At 43.3% G+C, this 18,492-nt stretch overlaps 1 protein-coding gene across 1 annotated transcript; it reads right to left on the reverse strand.

Annotated features, from left to right (window-relative positions):
* Positions 1-860: 860 nt before the first annotated feature.
* Positions 861-17,685, reverse strand: LOC308325936 (myosin-7-like; the record flags this gene model as incomplete). Its single annotated transcript, XM_080778718.1, has 37 exons — positions 861-988; positions 1,844-1,978; positions 2,139-2,234; positions 2,318-2,422; positions 2,520-2,816; positions 2,901-3,104; positions 3,186-3,494; positions 3,573-3,697; positions 3,779-3,944; positions 4,031-4,214; positions 4,302-4,498; positions 6,324-6,442; positions 6,524-6,650; positions 7,057-7,446; positions 7,536-7,626; positions 7,742-7,887; positions 7,974-8,150; positions 8,245-8,487; positions 9,134-9,389; positions 10,080-10,216; positions 10,825-10,948; positions 11,044-11,249; positions 11,549-11,625; positions 11,742-12,051; positions 12,744-12,914; positions 13,434-13,583; positions 14,413-14,531; positions 15,360-15,498; positions 15,590-15,693; positions 15,799-15,897; positions 16,112-16,175; positions 16,264-16,356; positions 16,467-16,575; positions 16,682-16,709; positions 16,969-17,125; positions 17,227-17,370; positions 17,485-17,685. 37 exons carry the CDS (start codon positions 17,683-17,685, stop codon positions 968-970), a joined length of 5,820 nt encoding a protein of 1,939 aa, XP_080634844.1. The 3' UTR covers positions 861-967.
* Positions 17,686-18,492: the final 807 nt, after the last annotated feature.

An 18,492-nucleotide genomic window follows, 5' to 3' on the forward strand; every position in this document is an offset into this window, starting at 1 on the left:
CGCAATTTCCATTTCCGCAATTTCCTCAACTTCCATTTCCGCAATATCCATTTCCACCATTTCCGCAATTTCCGCAATTACCATTTCCGCAATTTCCATTTCCGCATTTCCACCATTTCCGCAATTTCCGCAATTTCCATTTCCGCAATTTCCATTTCCATTTCCAACTATTAATGGCAGCTGGGTTTCATCATTCAAATAAAATAGAATTCTGTCCGTTTAGCTATAAAATTATGTCAGGGAATAGGGATACACAGTATCTGTCTTTCATTTGCATTGCATCTCCCCCCCCCCCCCCCAAGCTTTTATTTTCGTTCGAGTAATAGTACAACTCTAATAGTATTACTTATAATAATGTAATTAAAGATAACTTCATTCAGATGTATTTATTTTTATTTCATTTTCCAGATTTCTTTTTCTTCTTTTTTTTAGATTTTCATTGGTGGGCCAGTCATAATGGTCCCGCGGGCCTGATGTGGCCCGCGGGCCTGAGGTTGAGTATCACTGGTTTAGGAGATAATATCTCAACAGGTGTAGGCTGCTACTATGCATATTACACTGTGTTAAAAGGGATATTGTACTTTAAAATGAAATAAACAATTAAAACACAAAACAAATTAAATTAAAAGTGATGATGACACGTGAACGCTGTTTCATACGTGAACGCTGTTTCATACGTGAACGCTGTTTCAGTGCAACGATAGTCAGCGGCCCAATCCATCCCAGAATGCACTCTGTTCCAACCCGGAAGGAGGAGTTAAATCGCCTCAGTTCTGACCAAATAATGACTTCTGCTAATTCACAACATAGTACAATTTTTTTCTTTTATAAAAAGTTAAAGAGAAGACAATTCAGGTGAAGTTGCAGATTTGTTTTATTCTACTGAACAACAGGGCATGCTTAGGGAGACACTGATACTGGGGCAGGCAGGCCAGATGTCTCAGAAATGATTATTCATCAATGAGCTTCACTCTTCATCGTGGCCTTTCTGTAACAGAGGTGAAAAGACAATTAATATCTAGCACACGCACGCACTCATACACGCAATAGTGCACGTGCAGAGGGGGGGGTGGTGGGGGGGGGGGGGCTTGAGCACCTGCCCTTTCGCAGAAAGTGATATTTCTCTATAAAAAAAGAAAAAAGTTTTATTTTTTTATTTGTTTTTATTTTGTTTGAGGGAAAGGGCCCCAAATACTATAAGCAAAGGGCTTGTGTGTGGCTTGTGTGGGGGGGAAAGAAGGGCTTATTTGGGGGGCAAATAAGGGCTTGTGTGGGGGGGGGGCAATAAGGGCTTATGTGGGGGCCAAAAATGGCTTGTGTGGGGGGCCAATAAGGGCTTGTGTGGGGGCCAATAAGGGCTTGTGTGGGGGCCAATAAGGGCTTGTGTGGGGGCCAATAAGGGCTTATGTGGGGGCCAATAAGGGCTTGTGTGGGGGCCAATAAGGGCTTGTGTGGGGGCCAATAAGGGCTTGTGTGGGGACCAATAAGGGCTTGTGTGGGGACCAATAAGTGCCATTGGCCCTTCAAGACGAACATTAGGTAATGATAAATTCCACTATCATAATGAATTATCTTTTAATTTGCCATCGGTCAGTTTTAGTTTCAGACTAATGAGAACATATTGCTTATTTTACTGTCCAATGACATGAAATGGCACAAGGACTCCACAAAAATACCACCCCCAAAAATCGACGCGCGCTACGCACGCCCACACACGCCCTTTTCTGGAGTTTGAGCCCCTGCCCCCCCAATGCTCTCTGCACGGCCCTGGAGCAATACCCATCTCAAACAAGTTACAAGTTTTTCCATGTTGATTTACATAGTGTAATGAATTCACACTGACTTTGGATCCCACATCGCGGCTCTTGGCACGTAGCTTGTTGACCTGAGACTCAGCGATGTCAGCTCTCTCCTCAGCCTCATCCAGCTCATGCGTAAGCTTACGGAACTTGGTCAGATGACCGTTGGTCTGTTCCTCCTGTTGACACAATGTAGTCAATACAATAGCTAATTGAATGGGGGAAAATTAGAAATAAACAAAAATAGAGAAGATAGAAAAAACTGTCTTTCCATAGTCAATTACTGCCTCTAGGTGTGGGATACATACAATGTTTCTGTTCATATTAGACAGTACTTACAGCCTCCTCTGAAGCTCTCTTGTAGGCTTTCACCTTGAGCTGCAACTTGTCTACCAGATCTTGCAGGCGGGTCAAATTCTTACGGTCTTCCTCAGTCTGAAAACAGAACATTACATTTTTAAATTGTGGTTTGTCAGACTGTCTCAAGACGTTTTCCTTTCATCTAATTGGAAGGATACCTGGTAAGTAAGCTCCTTAATGCGCCTCTCGTATTTTCGTATTCCCTTGATGCAATCATTGGCCTTTTTCTGCTCCATCTCCACTTCACTTTCAAGTTCTTTTACCTGTGACGTTGTGGGGAGACGGGTAAGGAGGTGTAACAAAGTAGCCTTCTCATTATGGTTATGATATTATTACATGTTCCAAATAAAATAAACTCACCCTGGCCTCCAGCTTCTGCACCTGCTTCTTGCCTCCCTTCATGGCGATCTGCTCCGCCTCATCCAGACGGTGCTGCAGGTCCTTGATGGTTTGTTCCATGTTCTTCTTCATGCGCTCCAGGTGAGCACTGGTGTCCTGCTCCTTCTTCAGCTCATCTGCCATCATGGCAGCATCAGTAATGGCCTTCTTGGCCTTTTCCTCTGCATTTCTGCACTCCTGCAACGCTTCGTCCACCTCTGACTGAAGCTGGGACGTATCGGCCTCCAGCTTCTTCCTCAGGTTTATCAAGCTGGTGTTCTGGTGTTCAGAGATGAAATCTTATTAGAGAATGTCTTTACGTCACAATAATTCTGCCCAATTTTGGTAAATGCATCGTCTTACCTGTGAGTGCAGCAATTGGACTCTCTCGCTGATATCCAAGAGCTCTTGCTCAGCCAGCTTGCGGCCTCTCTCGGTTTGTTCCAGAGCTGCTCTCAACTCCTCCAGTTCGGCCTGCATGAGGTTGTTCCGTCTCTCAACGATGGCAATGTTCTCCTTCAGATCGTCATTGGCACGGAGAGAATCGTCAAGCTGCAGTTGAGCATCCTGAAAGAAAAAAAACAACTAATAGTACATATTTTTGGGTGCTTTTATATCAAGCAGCTGATGTTTTCTTTCACACTCTACCTTCAGATGAGCATGAACAGACTTGAGTTGTTTCTGAGCCTCAGCCGCCTGCCTGTTGGCCTGGCTGAGCTGGATCTCCATCTCATTCAGGTCTCCCTCCATCTTCTTCTTCAGGCGCATGGCCTCATTCCTGCTGCGAGTCTCTGACTCAAGAGAGCTTTGAAGATTATCCACAATTCTCTGTTGGTTTCTCTTGGCCGTCTCCATCTCTTCATCCTTCTCTGCTAGCTTGCGCTCAATGTCAGCCTTCACCTGATTAAACTCAAGCTGCGCTCGAAGGATCTTCCCTTCTTCATGCTCCAGTGTGGCCTAGCATGAGGAGAAGAATGGGAATCAGAGGTAGTTTGAAGAAACTTTGAGGTAAGTTCAAATGTCATCATACTGTACCTCTGCTTCTTCCAGAGCTGCTTGAATCTCACACTTTTCATGCTCCAGCTGTTTCCGATTCTTCTCAAGCTCATAAATATTCTTTCCACTCTGAGCAACTTGCTCAGTGAGATCAACTATTTCCTCTGAGGATGAAGAAAAATAAATGTCATTATAATAGAACAATGACCCTAAAGAATGCTTCAATAGATCACATATCTGCTTACCCTGTAGATTCTTGTTCTCTCTCTTCAGGGTCTCCAGGTGGTCCAGAGATTCTTCGTAGGAGTTCTTCAGTTTGAAGAGATCAGTGCTCAGAGACCTGGCCTCCTTCTGGGAGCTCTCTAGCTCGACTTGAGACTCCTCGTACTTCTGCTTCCACTCTGCCAGGACCTGGAGGAAACAAGAACACCCTGTTATTACAAGTACTTGTGCTCTATTTTCCTGCGTGGAAATATGTTTTAGAGATAAAATGCAACCTTGTCAAAGTTCCTCTGCTTCTTGTCCAGGGCAGCAGCAGCAGCGTTAGACCTCTCCACGTCCACCATGAGATCTTCAATCTCATTCTGCAGTCTGTGTTTGGTCTTCTCCAGGGAAGCACATTTAGCATTAATGGTCTCAACGGCCTCCTCTGCATCCTGGAGACGCTGAGCCAGCTTCTTCCTGGATTGCAATGAGAGAAGTTCCAAGGAAGGTGAGTGTCTAAAAAGGTGTGCCAACATGCAAAACAACAGAAGATTGTGTGCTCACTTGGCCTCCTCCAGCTCTTCAGTCCTCTGGATGGCATCAGTCTCGTACTTGGTTCTCCACTGAGCCACCTCAGAGTTAGCCTTGGACATGCCTCGCTGCAGTTCGCCTTTGGCCTCCTGCTCCTCTTCATACTGCTCCCTCAGCAGGTCAGAGTCGTGGCGAGAAGACTGCAGTGCATGGGCTAACGCATTCTTGGCCTGGTGAAATAAACACAGCAGACTGCAGTGCATGGGCTAATGCATTCTTGGCCTGGTGAAATAAACACAGCAGACTGCAGTGCATGGGCTAATGCATTCTTGGCCTGGTGAAATAAACACAGCACACTGCAGTGCATGGGCTAATGCATTCTTGGCCTGAAACCAGTGTTCATTTTGACATTTTGATATTTTATTTTGTTTTATGGTCATAGTCTTTTGAATACAATTTGTTTTAGTCAATTGAGATGTGAATAATTCAGTAAATCTACAGTTGATTTTATTGCCAAAAATGTATTTTAGCAGGCCTTGATGCTTATAATGCCGACTTTACACTTGTTGGTTACATGCCAAAAATAGCTATCTACAAGCTAGTTGTCAGTATATTTAGTTTAGTTTAGTTTTTGTCATCATAGTTACTTGCGCAAGCAGAGCGCGCAAGTAATAGTTTCGCTTGGTCTCTTCGAAGTGAAGCCAAGTTTTCTTCAACGGTAAGTCTGTGCCTGGTTTGCTGGGACTAGTTACAACATTACGTCATCCTTGAGAGAGTACATGGTGTGTATATGACGTAATGTTACAAGTTACAAGTTACAAGTTACAACATTACGTCATATACACACCATGTACTCTCTCAAGGATGACGTAATGTTGTAACTGGTCCCAGCAAACCAGGCACAAACCTACGGTTGAAAAAAACTTGGCTTCACTTTTTGGAACCAAGTAACCACAGTATACTGCTAATCAAATTACAACTACATACTCTGTATGTAGTTGTAATGTGATTTGTAATTTGTAAATCTGTGCCTGGTCTGCTGGGACCAGACTACACAGATGACCATATCTCTTACGTCATCACTGAGAGCTAGTCATACATATACACACCATGTACTCTGGTCCCAGTTCTCAACGATGACGTAATGTTGTAACTGGTCCCAGACTCCCAGCAAACCAGGCACAGACTTACGGTTGAAAGAAACTTGGCTTCACTTTTTGGAACCAAGTAACCACAGTATACTGCTAATCAAATTACAACTACATACTCTGTATGTAGTTGTAATGTGATTTGTAATTTGTAAATCTGTGCCTGGTCTGCTGGGACCAGACTACACAGATGACCATATCTCTTACGTCATCACTGAGAGCTAGTCATACATATACACACCGTGTACTCTGGTCCCAGCTCTCAACGATGACGTAATGTGGTATCTGGTGGGACCAGATTAAACAGATTTCGGAAGTATTTTAGATCATGTATATTTCAACAAATTTGAAAGTATTATTACAGAAATTGAAGTTAGAGACACATATTACTCTGATCATGATTTAGTATTAATATCACTATAGTACAAAATGAAATACATTTAAAACAATTGACAATTTACAATAAGTAATAAAATAATTATACTGTATAATATATTTTAGTTTATATACCAGTTTATATACCTTTTTTTCATCACATATCAATGATTCATTTTTCTGTAAAAAAGTAGTTAGGTAGCAAATAGTTACACGTAATGATTATACATTTCAAACGTTCCTTCACAGAGATACTGAGATGTGATAGTTTCCAGCGGTCGAAAGTACTTGTGCGCTCTGCTTGCGCACTAGTAGGCCATTTATGGCCTACTAGTGTGCAACAAGCAAGTATGCACTCGGCAGAGTGCAGTTCTAGTTTAGATTGTATTTAGTTTGTGTTAGTGAAAAAGGTAGGCCTAATCGACGAAATTAACACTGCATGAAATTGGTAAGATATTTTGTATCCGCCTTGTGTCATTCAATCTACTCTTTATAACTAACTAATGTAATTATGTATAACATGTATTGTTACCTTGACTTCTTCTTCCAGTTGTCTTTTAAGATCCTCAATCTGCTGAGTGTAGGATAGTTTTCCTCTGGTGAGTTGAGACACCAGAGAGTCCTTTTCCTCAAGTCGGCGTGAGAGTTCACCTGATTTGAAGTTCATTTAAATTGAGTGCCTTAGAGTCAGTTCACCCATTTGAATTAATTATGATCAACACGCCATTTTACCATTCTCGGTTTGAAGCTTGGCTTTATGCAGGGTGAAGTCATTGATGGAGCGCTGTCTCTCTTCTGCCTTTGTTTTATATTCATTCATCTGATCTTCCAGAGTCCTGCACATTTTCTCCAGGCTAGCCTGAAATAGTTTAGTCAGATTAAATGATGACTCATTGCTTCTTATCTGAGGTACCTTTTTTTAGAACAATAGCACAAACTAGAAATACCATTAAGATCGGACGCATCGACCAACAAGTTGCTGTTTACATTGTTGTCTGCCCATGCAGACTCATAATTATAGCATATATAGGCCTAGTGAATGAAGACTTTAATGAACATGTTTTGTGAGGTCACAGTGACTTTGACGTTGTCCCTTTACCAGCTATTTCTGATCAGTTCATCCTTGATTCCGTTCACAAGTTCGGGACGAACAGACAGACAGAGAAAACACACTGTAATCCTCCGGCATGTATGTGGCACCATAGAAATGAAGCTTTGCTCATATTGTATGCCGTTAAACCCAATATTAAGAGTGAACTATGTACCTTTGTCTTCACGATATGCTCCATGCTGGAGGCCACATCGTCCAACTCCAGTCTGACTTCGCTCTTCTCCTTCTCCAGTTTCTGTTTGACTCTCTGCAGGTTGTCAATCTGCTCTCCCAGGTCCGCCACACTGTCGGCCTGTTTCTTCCTCAGGGTGGCAGTGGTGGCCTCGTGATGCAGAGTGGCCTCTTCGAGGTCTCTGCGCATCTTCTGAAACTCTGCCTCTCTCTTCTTGTTCATCTCAATCTGGGCGACGGTCGCCCCGCCAGCCTCCTCCAGCCTCTCGCTGATCTCCTCCAGCTCTCTGGCCAAGTCAGACCTCTGCTTCTCCACCTTGGCCCGGGCAGCTCGCTCTGCCTCAAGCTCCTCTTCCAGTTCCTCAATGCAGGCCTAAAAGATCCAGGTCACATGCATCTTAATCATGCTTCAATTTCAGGACATTGTATTGTTCTTCAACCAGTTAATTTAACTTGCATTACCTGCAATTCCTTTAATTTCTTCTGGAGTTGAACACTCATTGCTTGTTCATCTTCATTTTTTCCATTAAGCTGGCTGATTTCAAAATCTTTTCTACGGATGACAAAATGGTATAGCTCACCTTGACAACATACTTTTAAATCAAATTATAACACTCACAAACTCATGTAATAGCATACATGTAATTACAATAGTGTCATGTAATCACTTTTTCAGCCTCTCTTCTAGTTGCTGCTTGTCATTTTCCAGGTCCATGACACTCTCATGAGACAACTTTAGGTCTCCTTCAAACTTCCTCTTGGACCTCTCGAGATCCATACGAATCTTCTTCTCTTGCTCCAGGGACCCTTCAAGCTGTCGCAAGTGATATACTTAGTCAGATTCAATATAGGTTCTATATATTTCCACGCAAATGCAAGTTGATTTATTTTACTTCTTACATCGTCCACTTGCTGTTCCAGTTTGGCGTTGGCCTTGGTCAAGGAGTTGACTTTGTCCTCCTCTGACTGCAGGTCATCCAGTACCTGCTGGTGAGCCTCTTGTAATGCCTTCTTCTCCTTGGTCAGTGTGGCGATGATGTCGTCCAGAGAAGCCATTTCCTCAACCATGTTCTTCACCTGTGGGGACGGGGATATTGTGTTATTTATGATCTCACAGTCCATGTGCTATAGCCTATTGGGGACATAATATGAATAGATGTTTTGGTGACACCTTGTTCTCGGTGGCATGCTTCTCTTTCTCCACTTTGGCCAGAGTTAGTTCCAAGTCATCGATATCCTTCTTCAGCTCAGAACACTCGTCCTCCAGTTTCCTCTTCTTAGCAGTGAGTTCTGCATTCATCTCCTCCTCATCCTCCAACCTCTCTGAAAACTCTTTGGCTTTTCCTTCCATCTGAATCTTGTTCTTGATCAGTCCCTCACACCTTTCCTCTGCGTCACCCAGGTTGTCTTGCTCCTGTCACAGTTGAAAAACATACAATAATTGCCAAAAATGCATGCTTGGTCAAAAGTATCAATCACAAAATAGAGAGCTTATTTCCATTGTGGGCCTTAAAAGGTATCTTCAGTGATTTCACTTAATTCAAATATCACTTTTCTTTTTCTGTGATAATCCACCCTACTATAGTGTGCTGACCATATAAGGAGTTCCTCCCTGTCCCCAGTTCACCCCTGGGGTCAAAAAAGCGTAGGTTTCGTTTTTGGCTATGGGCCCATCCTTCATCCAATCAGGATCGAGCGGGCCTTGATGTGTGTGCTGGTGGCCTGTTGTGCGTCCCCCGAACTGTAAAGTGTATGCATGTGCACTTACCGGGGCGGACCGGGTTTTTTTCCAAATCACTGAATTCTCCTTTAACCTTAATCATGCATTAATTAAGATTTCTGAGGGGAGCTAACCCCTCCTATGCCAGGCTTTGTGAACATTGGCTCATGATTGGCTGATCACCCCATAGCGATGATTTGATTGGCTGTACAAAGTACATATTGAAGATAAAAGTGATTGGCCGGATGACATTTGTGATGATTTGATTGGCTGAGCACGGAATGTGATGTATGATGACAAGAGCACCCCTCACTTCACACGAGTGTGATTTTTAACATACCGATTGGACTTGGAGCCGTAGGTCATTCTTCTCTTGGAGAAGAGTGACCATTTTCTCCTCTAATTCCTTCTTGCGCGTTTCAGATTTGGCATAGACCTCTTTAAGTTTGCCAAACTCCTGCTTCATATTAGCCATTTCCTTCTCGGCCTCCGCTGACTTCAACAGTGGCTTGATCTTGAAGAACATCTTCATCCAGGGCCAATTCTTGACCACCATGAAGGCACGGATATTCCACTGGATCACCAGCAGTGCATCCCTGCAGAATCAAAACAAATTAAAAAAGGAGATCTAGAATACTGTACATCATTAATGTCACACAGCATGGAAAAAAACATTTGTTTTGTATTGTATCACAGTTTTGGTGGTGCTTTTGGTATATGTTTGGTAAAATGCGTGAAAAGACATTACCAACACATGTATTTGGGAAGACATCTTAACACTTTGCCTGAATTAATGCAATATATTTTACACTTAAATCCTAAATAGCACTAGCTGACTAAAATAACAGATTATGTTCGATATTGGAATGTAATTTATGAAGGTAATCTTTAATAGGGCCTTAAATATTTGACAGTCAGAACACATGAGTGCTCCGAACTATTATTGTCAATCTATACGGTATTGAGTTTTGATAGGAACTTGTGTTCCTCTCAGAATGGGTGTGAATCAGTAGACATTTTGAGGGGCAGGTGCTCAAGTGAAAAAGGGCACCTCGTGCGGCGCATGGAACCGCCGGTTGCCTTCATATTATGTGAGATTTACAGATTTTACACAACACAACAAACTGAACCAAAAATCACACCTGTGTGAACTGAGTGGTCTCTCTCTCTCTTTCTCTCTCTCTCTCTCTCTGTCTCTACTTTCATAAGGGCACATTGCTGTCCAGATGGCAAAAGGGCAGGTGCTCTAGCACCACCTAGTGGTGTGAATGACCATGACCACTTGCCTGCGATCAGCAGTCATCTGGAACTCAAGTCTCGCCAGAACACCACGAGCTCTCGCCTGGATGCCAGAGATGATTAGAGCCAGTCTGTCGTCTCGCATCTCCTCCAGCTGACCCAGAAGCCCGGCTTTAAAGAACACCTGAAAGACAGGGAACAATTACATCTCCTCCAGGTGACCCAGCAGCCCTGCTTTAAAGAAAACCTGAAAGACAGGGAACAATTACATCTCCTCCACGTGACCCAGCAGCCCTGCTTTAAAGAACACCTGAAAGACAGGGAACAATTACATCTCCTCCAGCTGACCCAGCAGCCCTGCTTTAAAGAACACCTGAAAGACGGGGAGCAATTACATCTCCTCTATAGCTGACCCAGTAGCCCTGCTTTAAATAACACCTGAAAGACAGGGAGCAATTACATCTCCTCTATAGCTGACCCAGTAGCCCTGCTTTAAAGAACACCTGAAAGACGGGGAGCAATTACATCTCCTCCAGCTGACCCAGAAGCCCTGCTTTAAAGAACACCTGAAAGACGGGGAGCAATTACATCTCCTTCAGCTGACCCAGCAGCCCTGCTTTAAAGAACACCTGAAAGACAGGGAGCAATTACATCTCCTCAAGGTGATCCAGCAGCCCTGCTTTAAAGAACACCTGAAAGACAGGGAGCAATTACATCTCCTTCTATCAAACCATGGACTGCACACCTTGCAGTGTCCCAGGTCGTACTGGTTATGGTCAATTTAATACCCACCTTGGTGAGTCCCAGTTTGTACTGGTTATGGTCAATTTCCAGAGACCCCAAGAGTTTCTCTCCCGCCTTCTTGTTGTCAATGAACTGGCCCTCAGGGATTGCATTTGGGTTCAAAATGCGGTACCTTTGTGAAATTAGAGAAACATTAAAAAAAAAATACAATTGAATTGATTTATTTTTCTTCGTAAATGAACAGTTAGTTAGTTCTCTAATGCCGACCTCTGTCTGAAATCCCCATAGAGCATCCTGTTGGGGAAGCCCTTCCTGCAGATCCTGATGCCTTCCAGCACGCCGTTACAGCGAAGCTGGTGCATCACCAGAGGGTTCTCCATGATCCCCGGAGTCTTGGTCTCGTTGGGGATGAGGCAGCGCACAAAGTGAGGGTGCGTGGACCTCAGGTTGGACATCAGCTTGTTCAGGTTCTCCTGTGGAGTTAACCATCAGGGAGGATACCAGTATTATTTGCCACTTTAACATTCTTGCCATGTAGTGAAATGTAAGGCAATTATCCCAATCTGAACTGTTTATACTATTGTGTTGCCCTGTAGATTAATACCTCTTATGTAATGGGGCCAAACTCTGTTTTCAGTTATAGCCTACAGTAAATCAGCACTGAGTTCTGGGAGGAAGATTTTAAATGTGTGGATGCCTTGCAAAAAGCTTCAAATTTGCTATTCTAATTGATAATCAAACTGGCCTTTCTTTGTTTACAGGGTTATCTCACCCTATGCAAAGCAGATACAGTCTGGAAGGAGGAACCTTTCTTCTTGGTGCCACCTCTGCTCTTATTGCCACCAGAGTCTACAAGAAATGTAAAAGACAATTGTATGAATCATTGCTTAGGACCCTTTGAGGCTAACCCAGGGGGTGCCGTGGATCATGAGAACATAAATATCTGTGTATTTTTTAATATGTACCGGAGTCAGACCCTGCATAATCTGCAAAGAGGATGGATAGCAGTTTAAGATTCGACTTCTGGTAAAGTCCCACGACCGTCTCGTTCAACGGGTCTTTGTTCTTCACCAGCCAGTTGTTGATGTTATAGTCCACGGTGCCAGCGTAGTGAACCAGGGAGAAATGAGCCTCTGGTCTCCCTTTGACAATCCTGGGCTTCTGGAAGTTGCCGGACTTCCCCAGGTGGTTGTCGTACAGCTTGGCTTTAAAGGTGGCGTCGCTGGCCTTGGGGAACATGCACTCCTCTTCCAGGATGGACATGATACCCATGGGCTGAGGAGAAGGACATAATGTACATTGAAGAACAACTAACTTGCTAGAAAGAGGCATATACCTTTTGTATTGATCCATGAACACATTATTGCGAAAGCAGTGAGCACTTAATATGAGACCTAGCAGATCATGTCTGTGTGTGTGTGTGTGTGTGTGTGTGTGTGTGTGTCTGTCTGTATGTCTGTCCGTCCGTGTGTCTGTCCCGCTATCCAAATATGGAGTGTGTTGCATCAGCAATCACTCAGCTCCATATATGGGCATATATGGGCACAAAAGGGGCCAGGTACCCCAGCTCCATATATGGGCACAAAAGGGGCCAGTGATTTGTTTGTTGTGGACCTGGCCCCTTTTGTGTCCATATATGGAGCTGAGCGTTCTCTTCCCGCGTTCGCGCGTCTTACTCGTATTTCAACTATGAGATGTACCGATTCCAACACCCACGACCTTCGTATCGGTCGAGTATCGATCCAATACCAGTGTGTAATTTGAAATCTAGGACAGTGGTTCTCAAAGTGGGGTCCAGGGACCCTCAGGGCTGAAGTGGACTTTACACTTACAACAAGTTATAAAATGACGAATATGTAGCCGATCCGCATGAGGAAATGCAGCGCTCTCGTCGACATACGCGTCAGGCAACCAAATAGTCAGCGACGGCGCCGAGTGTCAGAACAACTCTAATTTCAAGCCCTCACCTTTTCGATGAGGTCAATACAAGCCTGTAAGTCCATGCCGAAGTCAATGAAAGTCCATTCAATGCCCTCTTTCTTGTACTCTTCCTGCTCCAGCACAAACATGTGGTGGTTGAAAAACTGTTGCAGCTTCTCGTTGGTGAAGTTGATGCAGAGTTGCTCAAAGGTGTTGAACTGCAAAAGGACACGATGCAAAACGTTAGCATAGATTTCCTTTACATTTCCTTTTTTTATCCCATGTTAAGACCTATAATGCAGATTCTTAAAATGTCTTCTAAATCCTGACCATAAAGACTTCAGAAATGTGCACAAATACATAATATTTGCTTTATAGCAAAAGCAAATGTTGCACAAAGGGGTTCCTAGATTGAAAGGTATAACAACATATAGGTGTTCCAGGTCTAAATGTGTTCTCAAAGTGAAAATAGAGGGTATACGCATGCTTAAAGTGAATGGCACATCGAGTGGCAAATCGAGTGGCAAAGCAACATGCAAAGTGAGTTTAAATTGTTTAATGATGTTTAATGCAATCAGATATGACTTTTCTGTTTGGGTGCATGGGCTGTCAAGGCCAGAAAGTAGTCTTTTGCCACTCAGTAGGCATTCCTGGATGACGTCCGGGTTTGATGATGTCGTCACACGTCTATAACGAGCTAATACCACAGTCCGTATTGTCAAGTTAGCGTAACTCACATCAAAGATCTCAAACCCGGCGATGTCCAGCACACCAATGAAGTACTGTCGGGACTGCTTGGTGTCCAGTGATTGGTTGATCCTCACCACCATCCACATGAACATCTTCTCATACACTGACTTAGACAGTGCACCGATCGCATAGTTCACCTGTGAAAGCGCGTGAAGAAATACAATTATATTAGGAAAATGATTTGCCATTTAAAGGATAGTTTAGTTAGTAGTTTCTCATTCCCTGTAATTATCTGAACATAAAATATAATTCCTATAAGTTCCTATCAATCCATCACAGGAAACACGCACATTGACTGTGGGGTGCTGGGCTAAAGAGGCTTCTGTTCAAAAAGGTAAAGACTGCACACCAAAGCAGTAAAATATTTACTTTTCTATTACTGAAATGACAATGTTTCGATCCGCGGTGGATCTTCCTCAGGTCACATCAATCATCCTTTTGCTTCCATTAATCCATTATAGACAATTCATCCTTACCGTTGTGCCAACTACCGGTCTATGTACTATCTTGCATTTAAAAAAAAAATCACACCCGTGTGAAGTGAGTGTGAAGTGAGTGGTCCAACTCTGTGTGGGGGTGCCCGGGGGGGGGGGGGGGGGGAGTTCCAGACCCACAGGAACGCACCCAGGGTGCCGGCCCGATTCGGGCAAGCCGCCCCACATCCGAAACGGTTGAGAAATTACAGAGTTACCGTGTGGGGGTCCCTCTACTGTACTGTACTGTGTGTGTGTGTGTGTGTGTGTGTGTGTGTGTGTGTGTGTGTGTGTGTGTTAGGTTGCGCACAGGTGGTGAAAAACAACCATGCTGTTTTCGTGCTCAGACGCACCCACCCAACCACCCGCCCACACACACACAAAGCTCTGTAAGGGAGTGGTTGCACCACTCAAAAAGTGGCAGAGACCAACCGACGCTGAGTATACTATACAGTCATTATTATTTTCATAATAATCATAATATGACTCATACCTGGGCAACATCCTGTCCCTTGGTGACCCATTCGTTTCCCACTTTCACTCTGGGGTGACAGAGACCCTTGATGAGGTCAGCAGAGTTCAGGCCCATCAGATACGCAACTTTGTCAGCATCTGAGGAAATTAATGTAAGCTGATGTAAGTGTTAATGTAAGTGATATGAGGTGCCTGACATCCAGCACCTGGCCTGAATATAGGCATTGAGATGTGTACACAATCTTCTCTGTGTGATGTGTTTATGAGGTGACAGTACTTCATTAGACCCCTTGGTGTGGTTGTTATGTGCAAAGATGTCTTCCCTTTGTATTTAGGGTTTCTTCCTGGAGGCTGAAACATTGACAGTCAAACGTGCCAATGGAGGGGGAAAAAGTGATATAGTGACATCACAATATCATCCCCTCACCTAACCCCTCCCCCTTTGTCATAAAACTACAGCTGTGGGTGTGGCTTCAGTTCAGGCGGATCACCACCCATCACCACCCACCAGGCAAACCAGGCATACTTAATGAACTGGTGGGTGTGTCCACATAAAAATTCCATTTTAACAAATACTGTACACTTCTTTGAAAAAAATCTTCCTCCTAATATAATAATAATAACTGATGATCATGTTTTAGGGTGGATACAAATTACGGCACGCCATCTTTACAGATGACTCAGACAAGATCGGCATTCCTGGCTGTCTTGTCACCACGTCGTCTCTGTCGGGTGGAAACCTCATACGTCCAAAACTGTTATATTTCAGGATTCAAATCAGAAAAAAGCAAAAGCAGCAGACCTACAATAGCCTACAATCTAAAAGCTATAGAGCTTGTGGATCTGCTCCGTTTGATGCTTTTGAGTGACCAAAAAATAAAACGGATGGAGATAAAGTTTCTGCCCGACAGAAATTATATATACCATCTTGCTGCTGGTCGTTATGTTTCTTCACAACAGCCTCACCTTCGGTGCCGTCGGACTCGGCCTGCTCCTCTCTCTGCTTCTGTTTGAACTTCATGTTCCCGTGGTGCATGATGGCACCGGTCAGCTTGTAGATGCTGTTCTTCTCTTCTTGAGTGAAGCCCAGCACGTCAAAAGCATCCTAAATAACACGATAGATAGAGGATCAGCTAATTATGTCGAATTTGTAGGTGTAGGTGATTGTTTGACTTGATTTAGAAAGTAAAGCTCACGTCAGTGGCATGCAGCTCCTCAGCGTCGTTGATGGAGGCCACTGTAGTCTCTCCTTGGGAGATGAAGGAGTAGTCGTAGGGGTTGTTGCTGATGAGCAGCATTTCTGAGGACAAGATGAAAAAGTGCAAATAAAAGAGTGTGACATTAAGGCTCCAGTAGATAGCTTACAGCACAACATATTATGAGCAGTGAATTACGGATATCTTACCCAGAAGTTCGGGCTTTGCCTGAGACAAGATCTGGTAGAAGATATGGTAATCTCTCTCAGCTTTTAGCTGAAAAGTCACACGGGACTTTTCCAGAAGATCTAGAAGGACAGGGTATTACTTTTATTGTACCAAATCTACTCGGAATAGAGTATCTGCCATTACTCTATCAGTGACTTATTGTTTGAGCGCATGTTTGTCTTGACCCTATTGTTAAAGGAAATGGAGAATGCAAACCTCGCTCTGTCATGAGTTCAATAACCCCCATTGTTTGCATCAATAATTACAGAAACTGTTACATCTGCTTATACTTACAAGTCTCAATATCAGCCTTGGCCAGCTTTCCTCTGTTGTCAAAATGAATTCGGATGAATTTTCCCTAGAGGGTAAAAAAAAAATACGTTTTTTGATTGATTATTACTTTAATTTAATGCTGGCTTTGTCTCTTTAATCACAGAGACACTCACAAATCTGGAGGAGTTGTCGTTCCGGATGGTCTTGGCATTACCGAAGGCCTCCAGCGCAGGGTTAGCCTGGATGATTTGATCCTCCAGGGTTCCCTGTGTGGTTGTCAAAAGTATATGCATGGTTTGGGTTTTTTTTTTTAGAAACACTTTACTTGAATTACTATCATGCCATGCATATTTACTACATTCTTTACAATACGAACCTTTTTCTCAGCAGCTGCGTCTTTTTTCCCACTTGGCACGGCAGCGATGCTGGCAAAATACTGGATGACACGCTTGGTGTTGACAGTCTTCCCAGCGCCTGACTCTCCACTGCAGGGTACATATAATAATAATGAGACACCAGAATACTAATATTAGGCTAAGACAACTTTTAATATGCAATGACATTGTTGCCGTGTGAAGATATTTGACTCACGTGATGAGGATGGACTGGTTTTCTCTGTCTGTAGGCAAAATTATAATGTTAAAATAGCTTAGATTAGAATAATCGAATGGCTTAAGATGGAAAGACTTTGACAAGTGCGAGTTGTCTGATTGTGTACTTGCCAGCATATACATTATACAGTATGTACTGATATAATTTAATGTTTTATTTACCTGCCAGTACCGATAAGCGTTATCTGCTGAATTGACTTGCTAGCATGTACAGCATGTACTGATAGGCATTATCATTCATTTAATGTTTAATAAACTTTACTGTACCTGCCAACATGTACTGATAGGCGTTATCAGAGATGGAGAAGATGTGAGGAGGCGCTTCAGTCCTCTTCTTGCCTCTGTAAGCAGCAACCACCTCTTGGTTGTAGACCGGCAGCCACTTGTAGGGGTTGACAGTCACACAGAACAGCCCAGAGTAGGTCTGCCAGATGATGGGGATGGAGTAGTGGATGGATAGGGATGAGTGTGTAACACAGTCTAATCATTGATTGAAGGAGAATTGTAATGAGGCTGTAGTCTTACATAGATCATCCATGCAGCGTAACGCTCTTTGAGGTTAAACAGCACAGCCGGCTCATGCAGGAAGGTGAACATCGCCATGTCTTCAATTTTATCAAACTTTGGCGGGTTCTGAGGATGGACGTCATCCTCCTTCACGGTCACCGTCTGCAAAAAAAACAGATTTTGACATGTGGTGATCAATCATATACTCGGATCATAATCAATATGTCCCAACCTCAAAAAACAAACAAACGTATGCACTGTATATCTTCCACCTACCTTCCCAAACTCAGTATCGACAGTAACCATTTCACCGTCGCGGCTGGTGATGGAAGCCTTGACGTACTCAACCTCAGGGTCGGGGACGAAGCATTCCTTCTTCATGTCAAAGGGACGAGTCTGGGCCTCCAGACGCTCCCTGTCCGACTTCCTCAGATAAGGAGCGGCTGGCCCAAAGTCCGCCATGGCCTTGTCACCCATTGTTCACCCTGCATGAGATGAACGGTTGTTTTCAGCCATATTGTATCATGCTCTGTAAAGGGGCGGCTTGACATAACATTGTTTGTCGTGTGACAATAATGTCATGTTGATCATCCACTGTATTTCTCTATTCTGTATTTCACATTCACATATATCACATTCATATGCCCACATTAGTGCAATAACGTCTAATTCCAGTGCATATTATACTGCCACTGATTCCACTTTTATTTACTTGTATTATTGTTGGTGTTCAGCAGTCGTTGTTGTAATTATTACAACGTATTGTAGCCATTATTATTATTTTAGGATCCTAAATTTGAATCCAATGAAGTGAGACATCTTAGTCATTCAAAGTCCCATGCAGTCCCAACACAATGACATTATTCATCTGCCTCTTTCAAAAAAGAAAACATCCGAGATAGTTTTTTACCTTGGCTGCTGTATTCCTCAGGAGATCAGACTCTGTGCTATAGACATGAGAGCCAGGCAGGAAAAAACAAATCAAAGGGATCATAAAATGACTTCATCGCATTTAAATAAACAGAGATAATAAATAATATTCTCATCAAAACCTGTATAAAAATTAACTTTTTTAACCCATTTTGAGCGGGAACCCCTTTTCCACCCAGAGTGGCACGCTACGAGCTTGTGTAGGTCCGCTATTTTTTTTAAAGAACGACTGACATAGATAACATAGCTTTTTCAGAAAACTGTCAGGATGTAGAAGACATTTTTAGAACCTGATCTCAGGTCAAAAATCGGTTACACTTATGATATGACAATAAATTAAGAACAATCTTAATC

Source organism: Protomyctophum bolini (assembly GCF_963924005.1).
Source record: "Protomyctophum bolini genome assembly, chromosome: 12".
Classification (NCBI taxonomy): Eukaryota; Metazoa; Chordata; class Actinopteri; order Myctophiformes; family Myctophidae; genus Protomyctophum; species Protomyctophum bolini.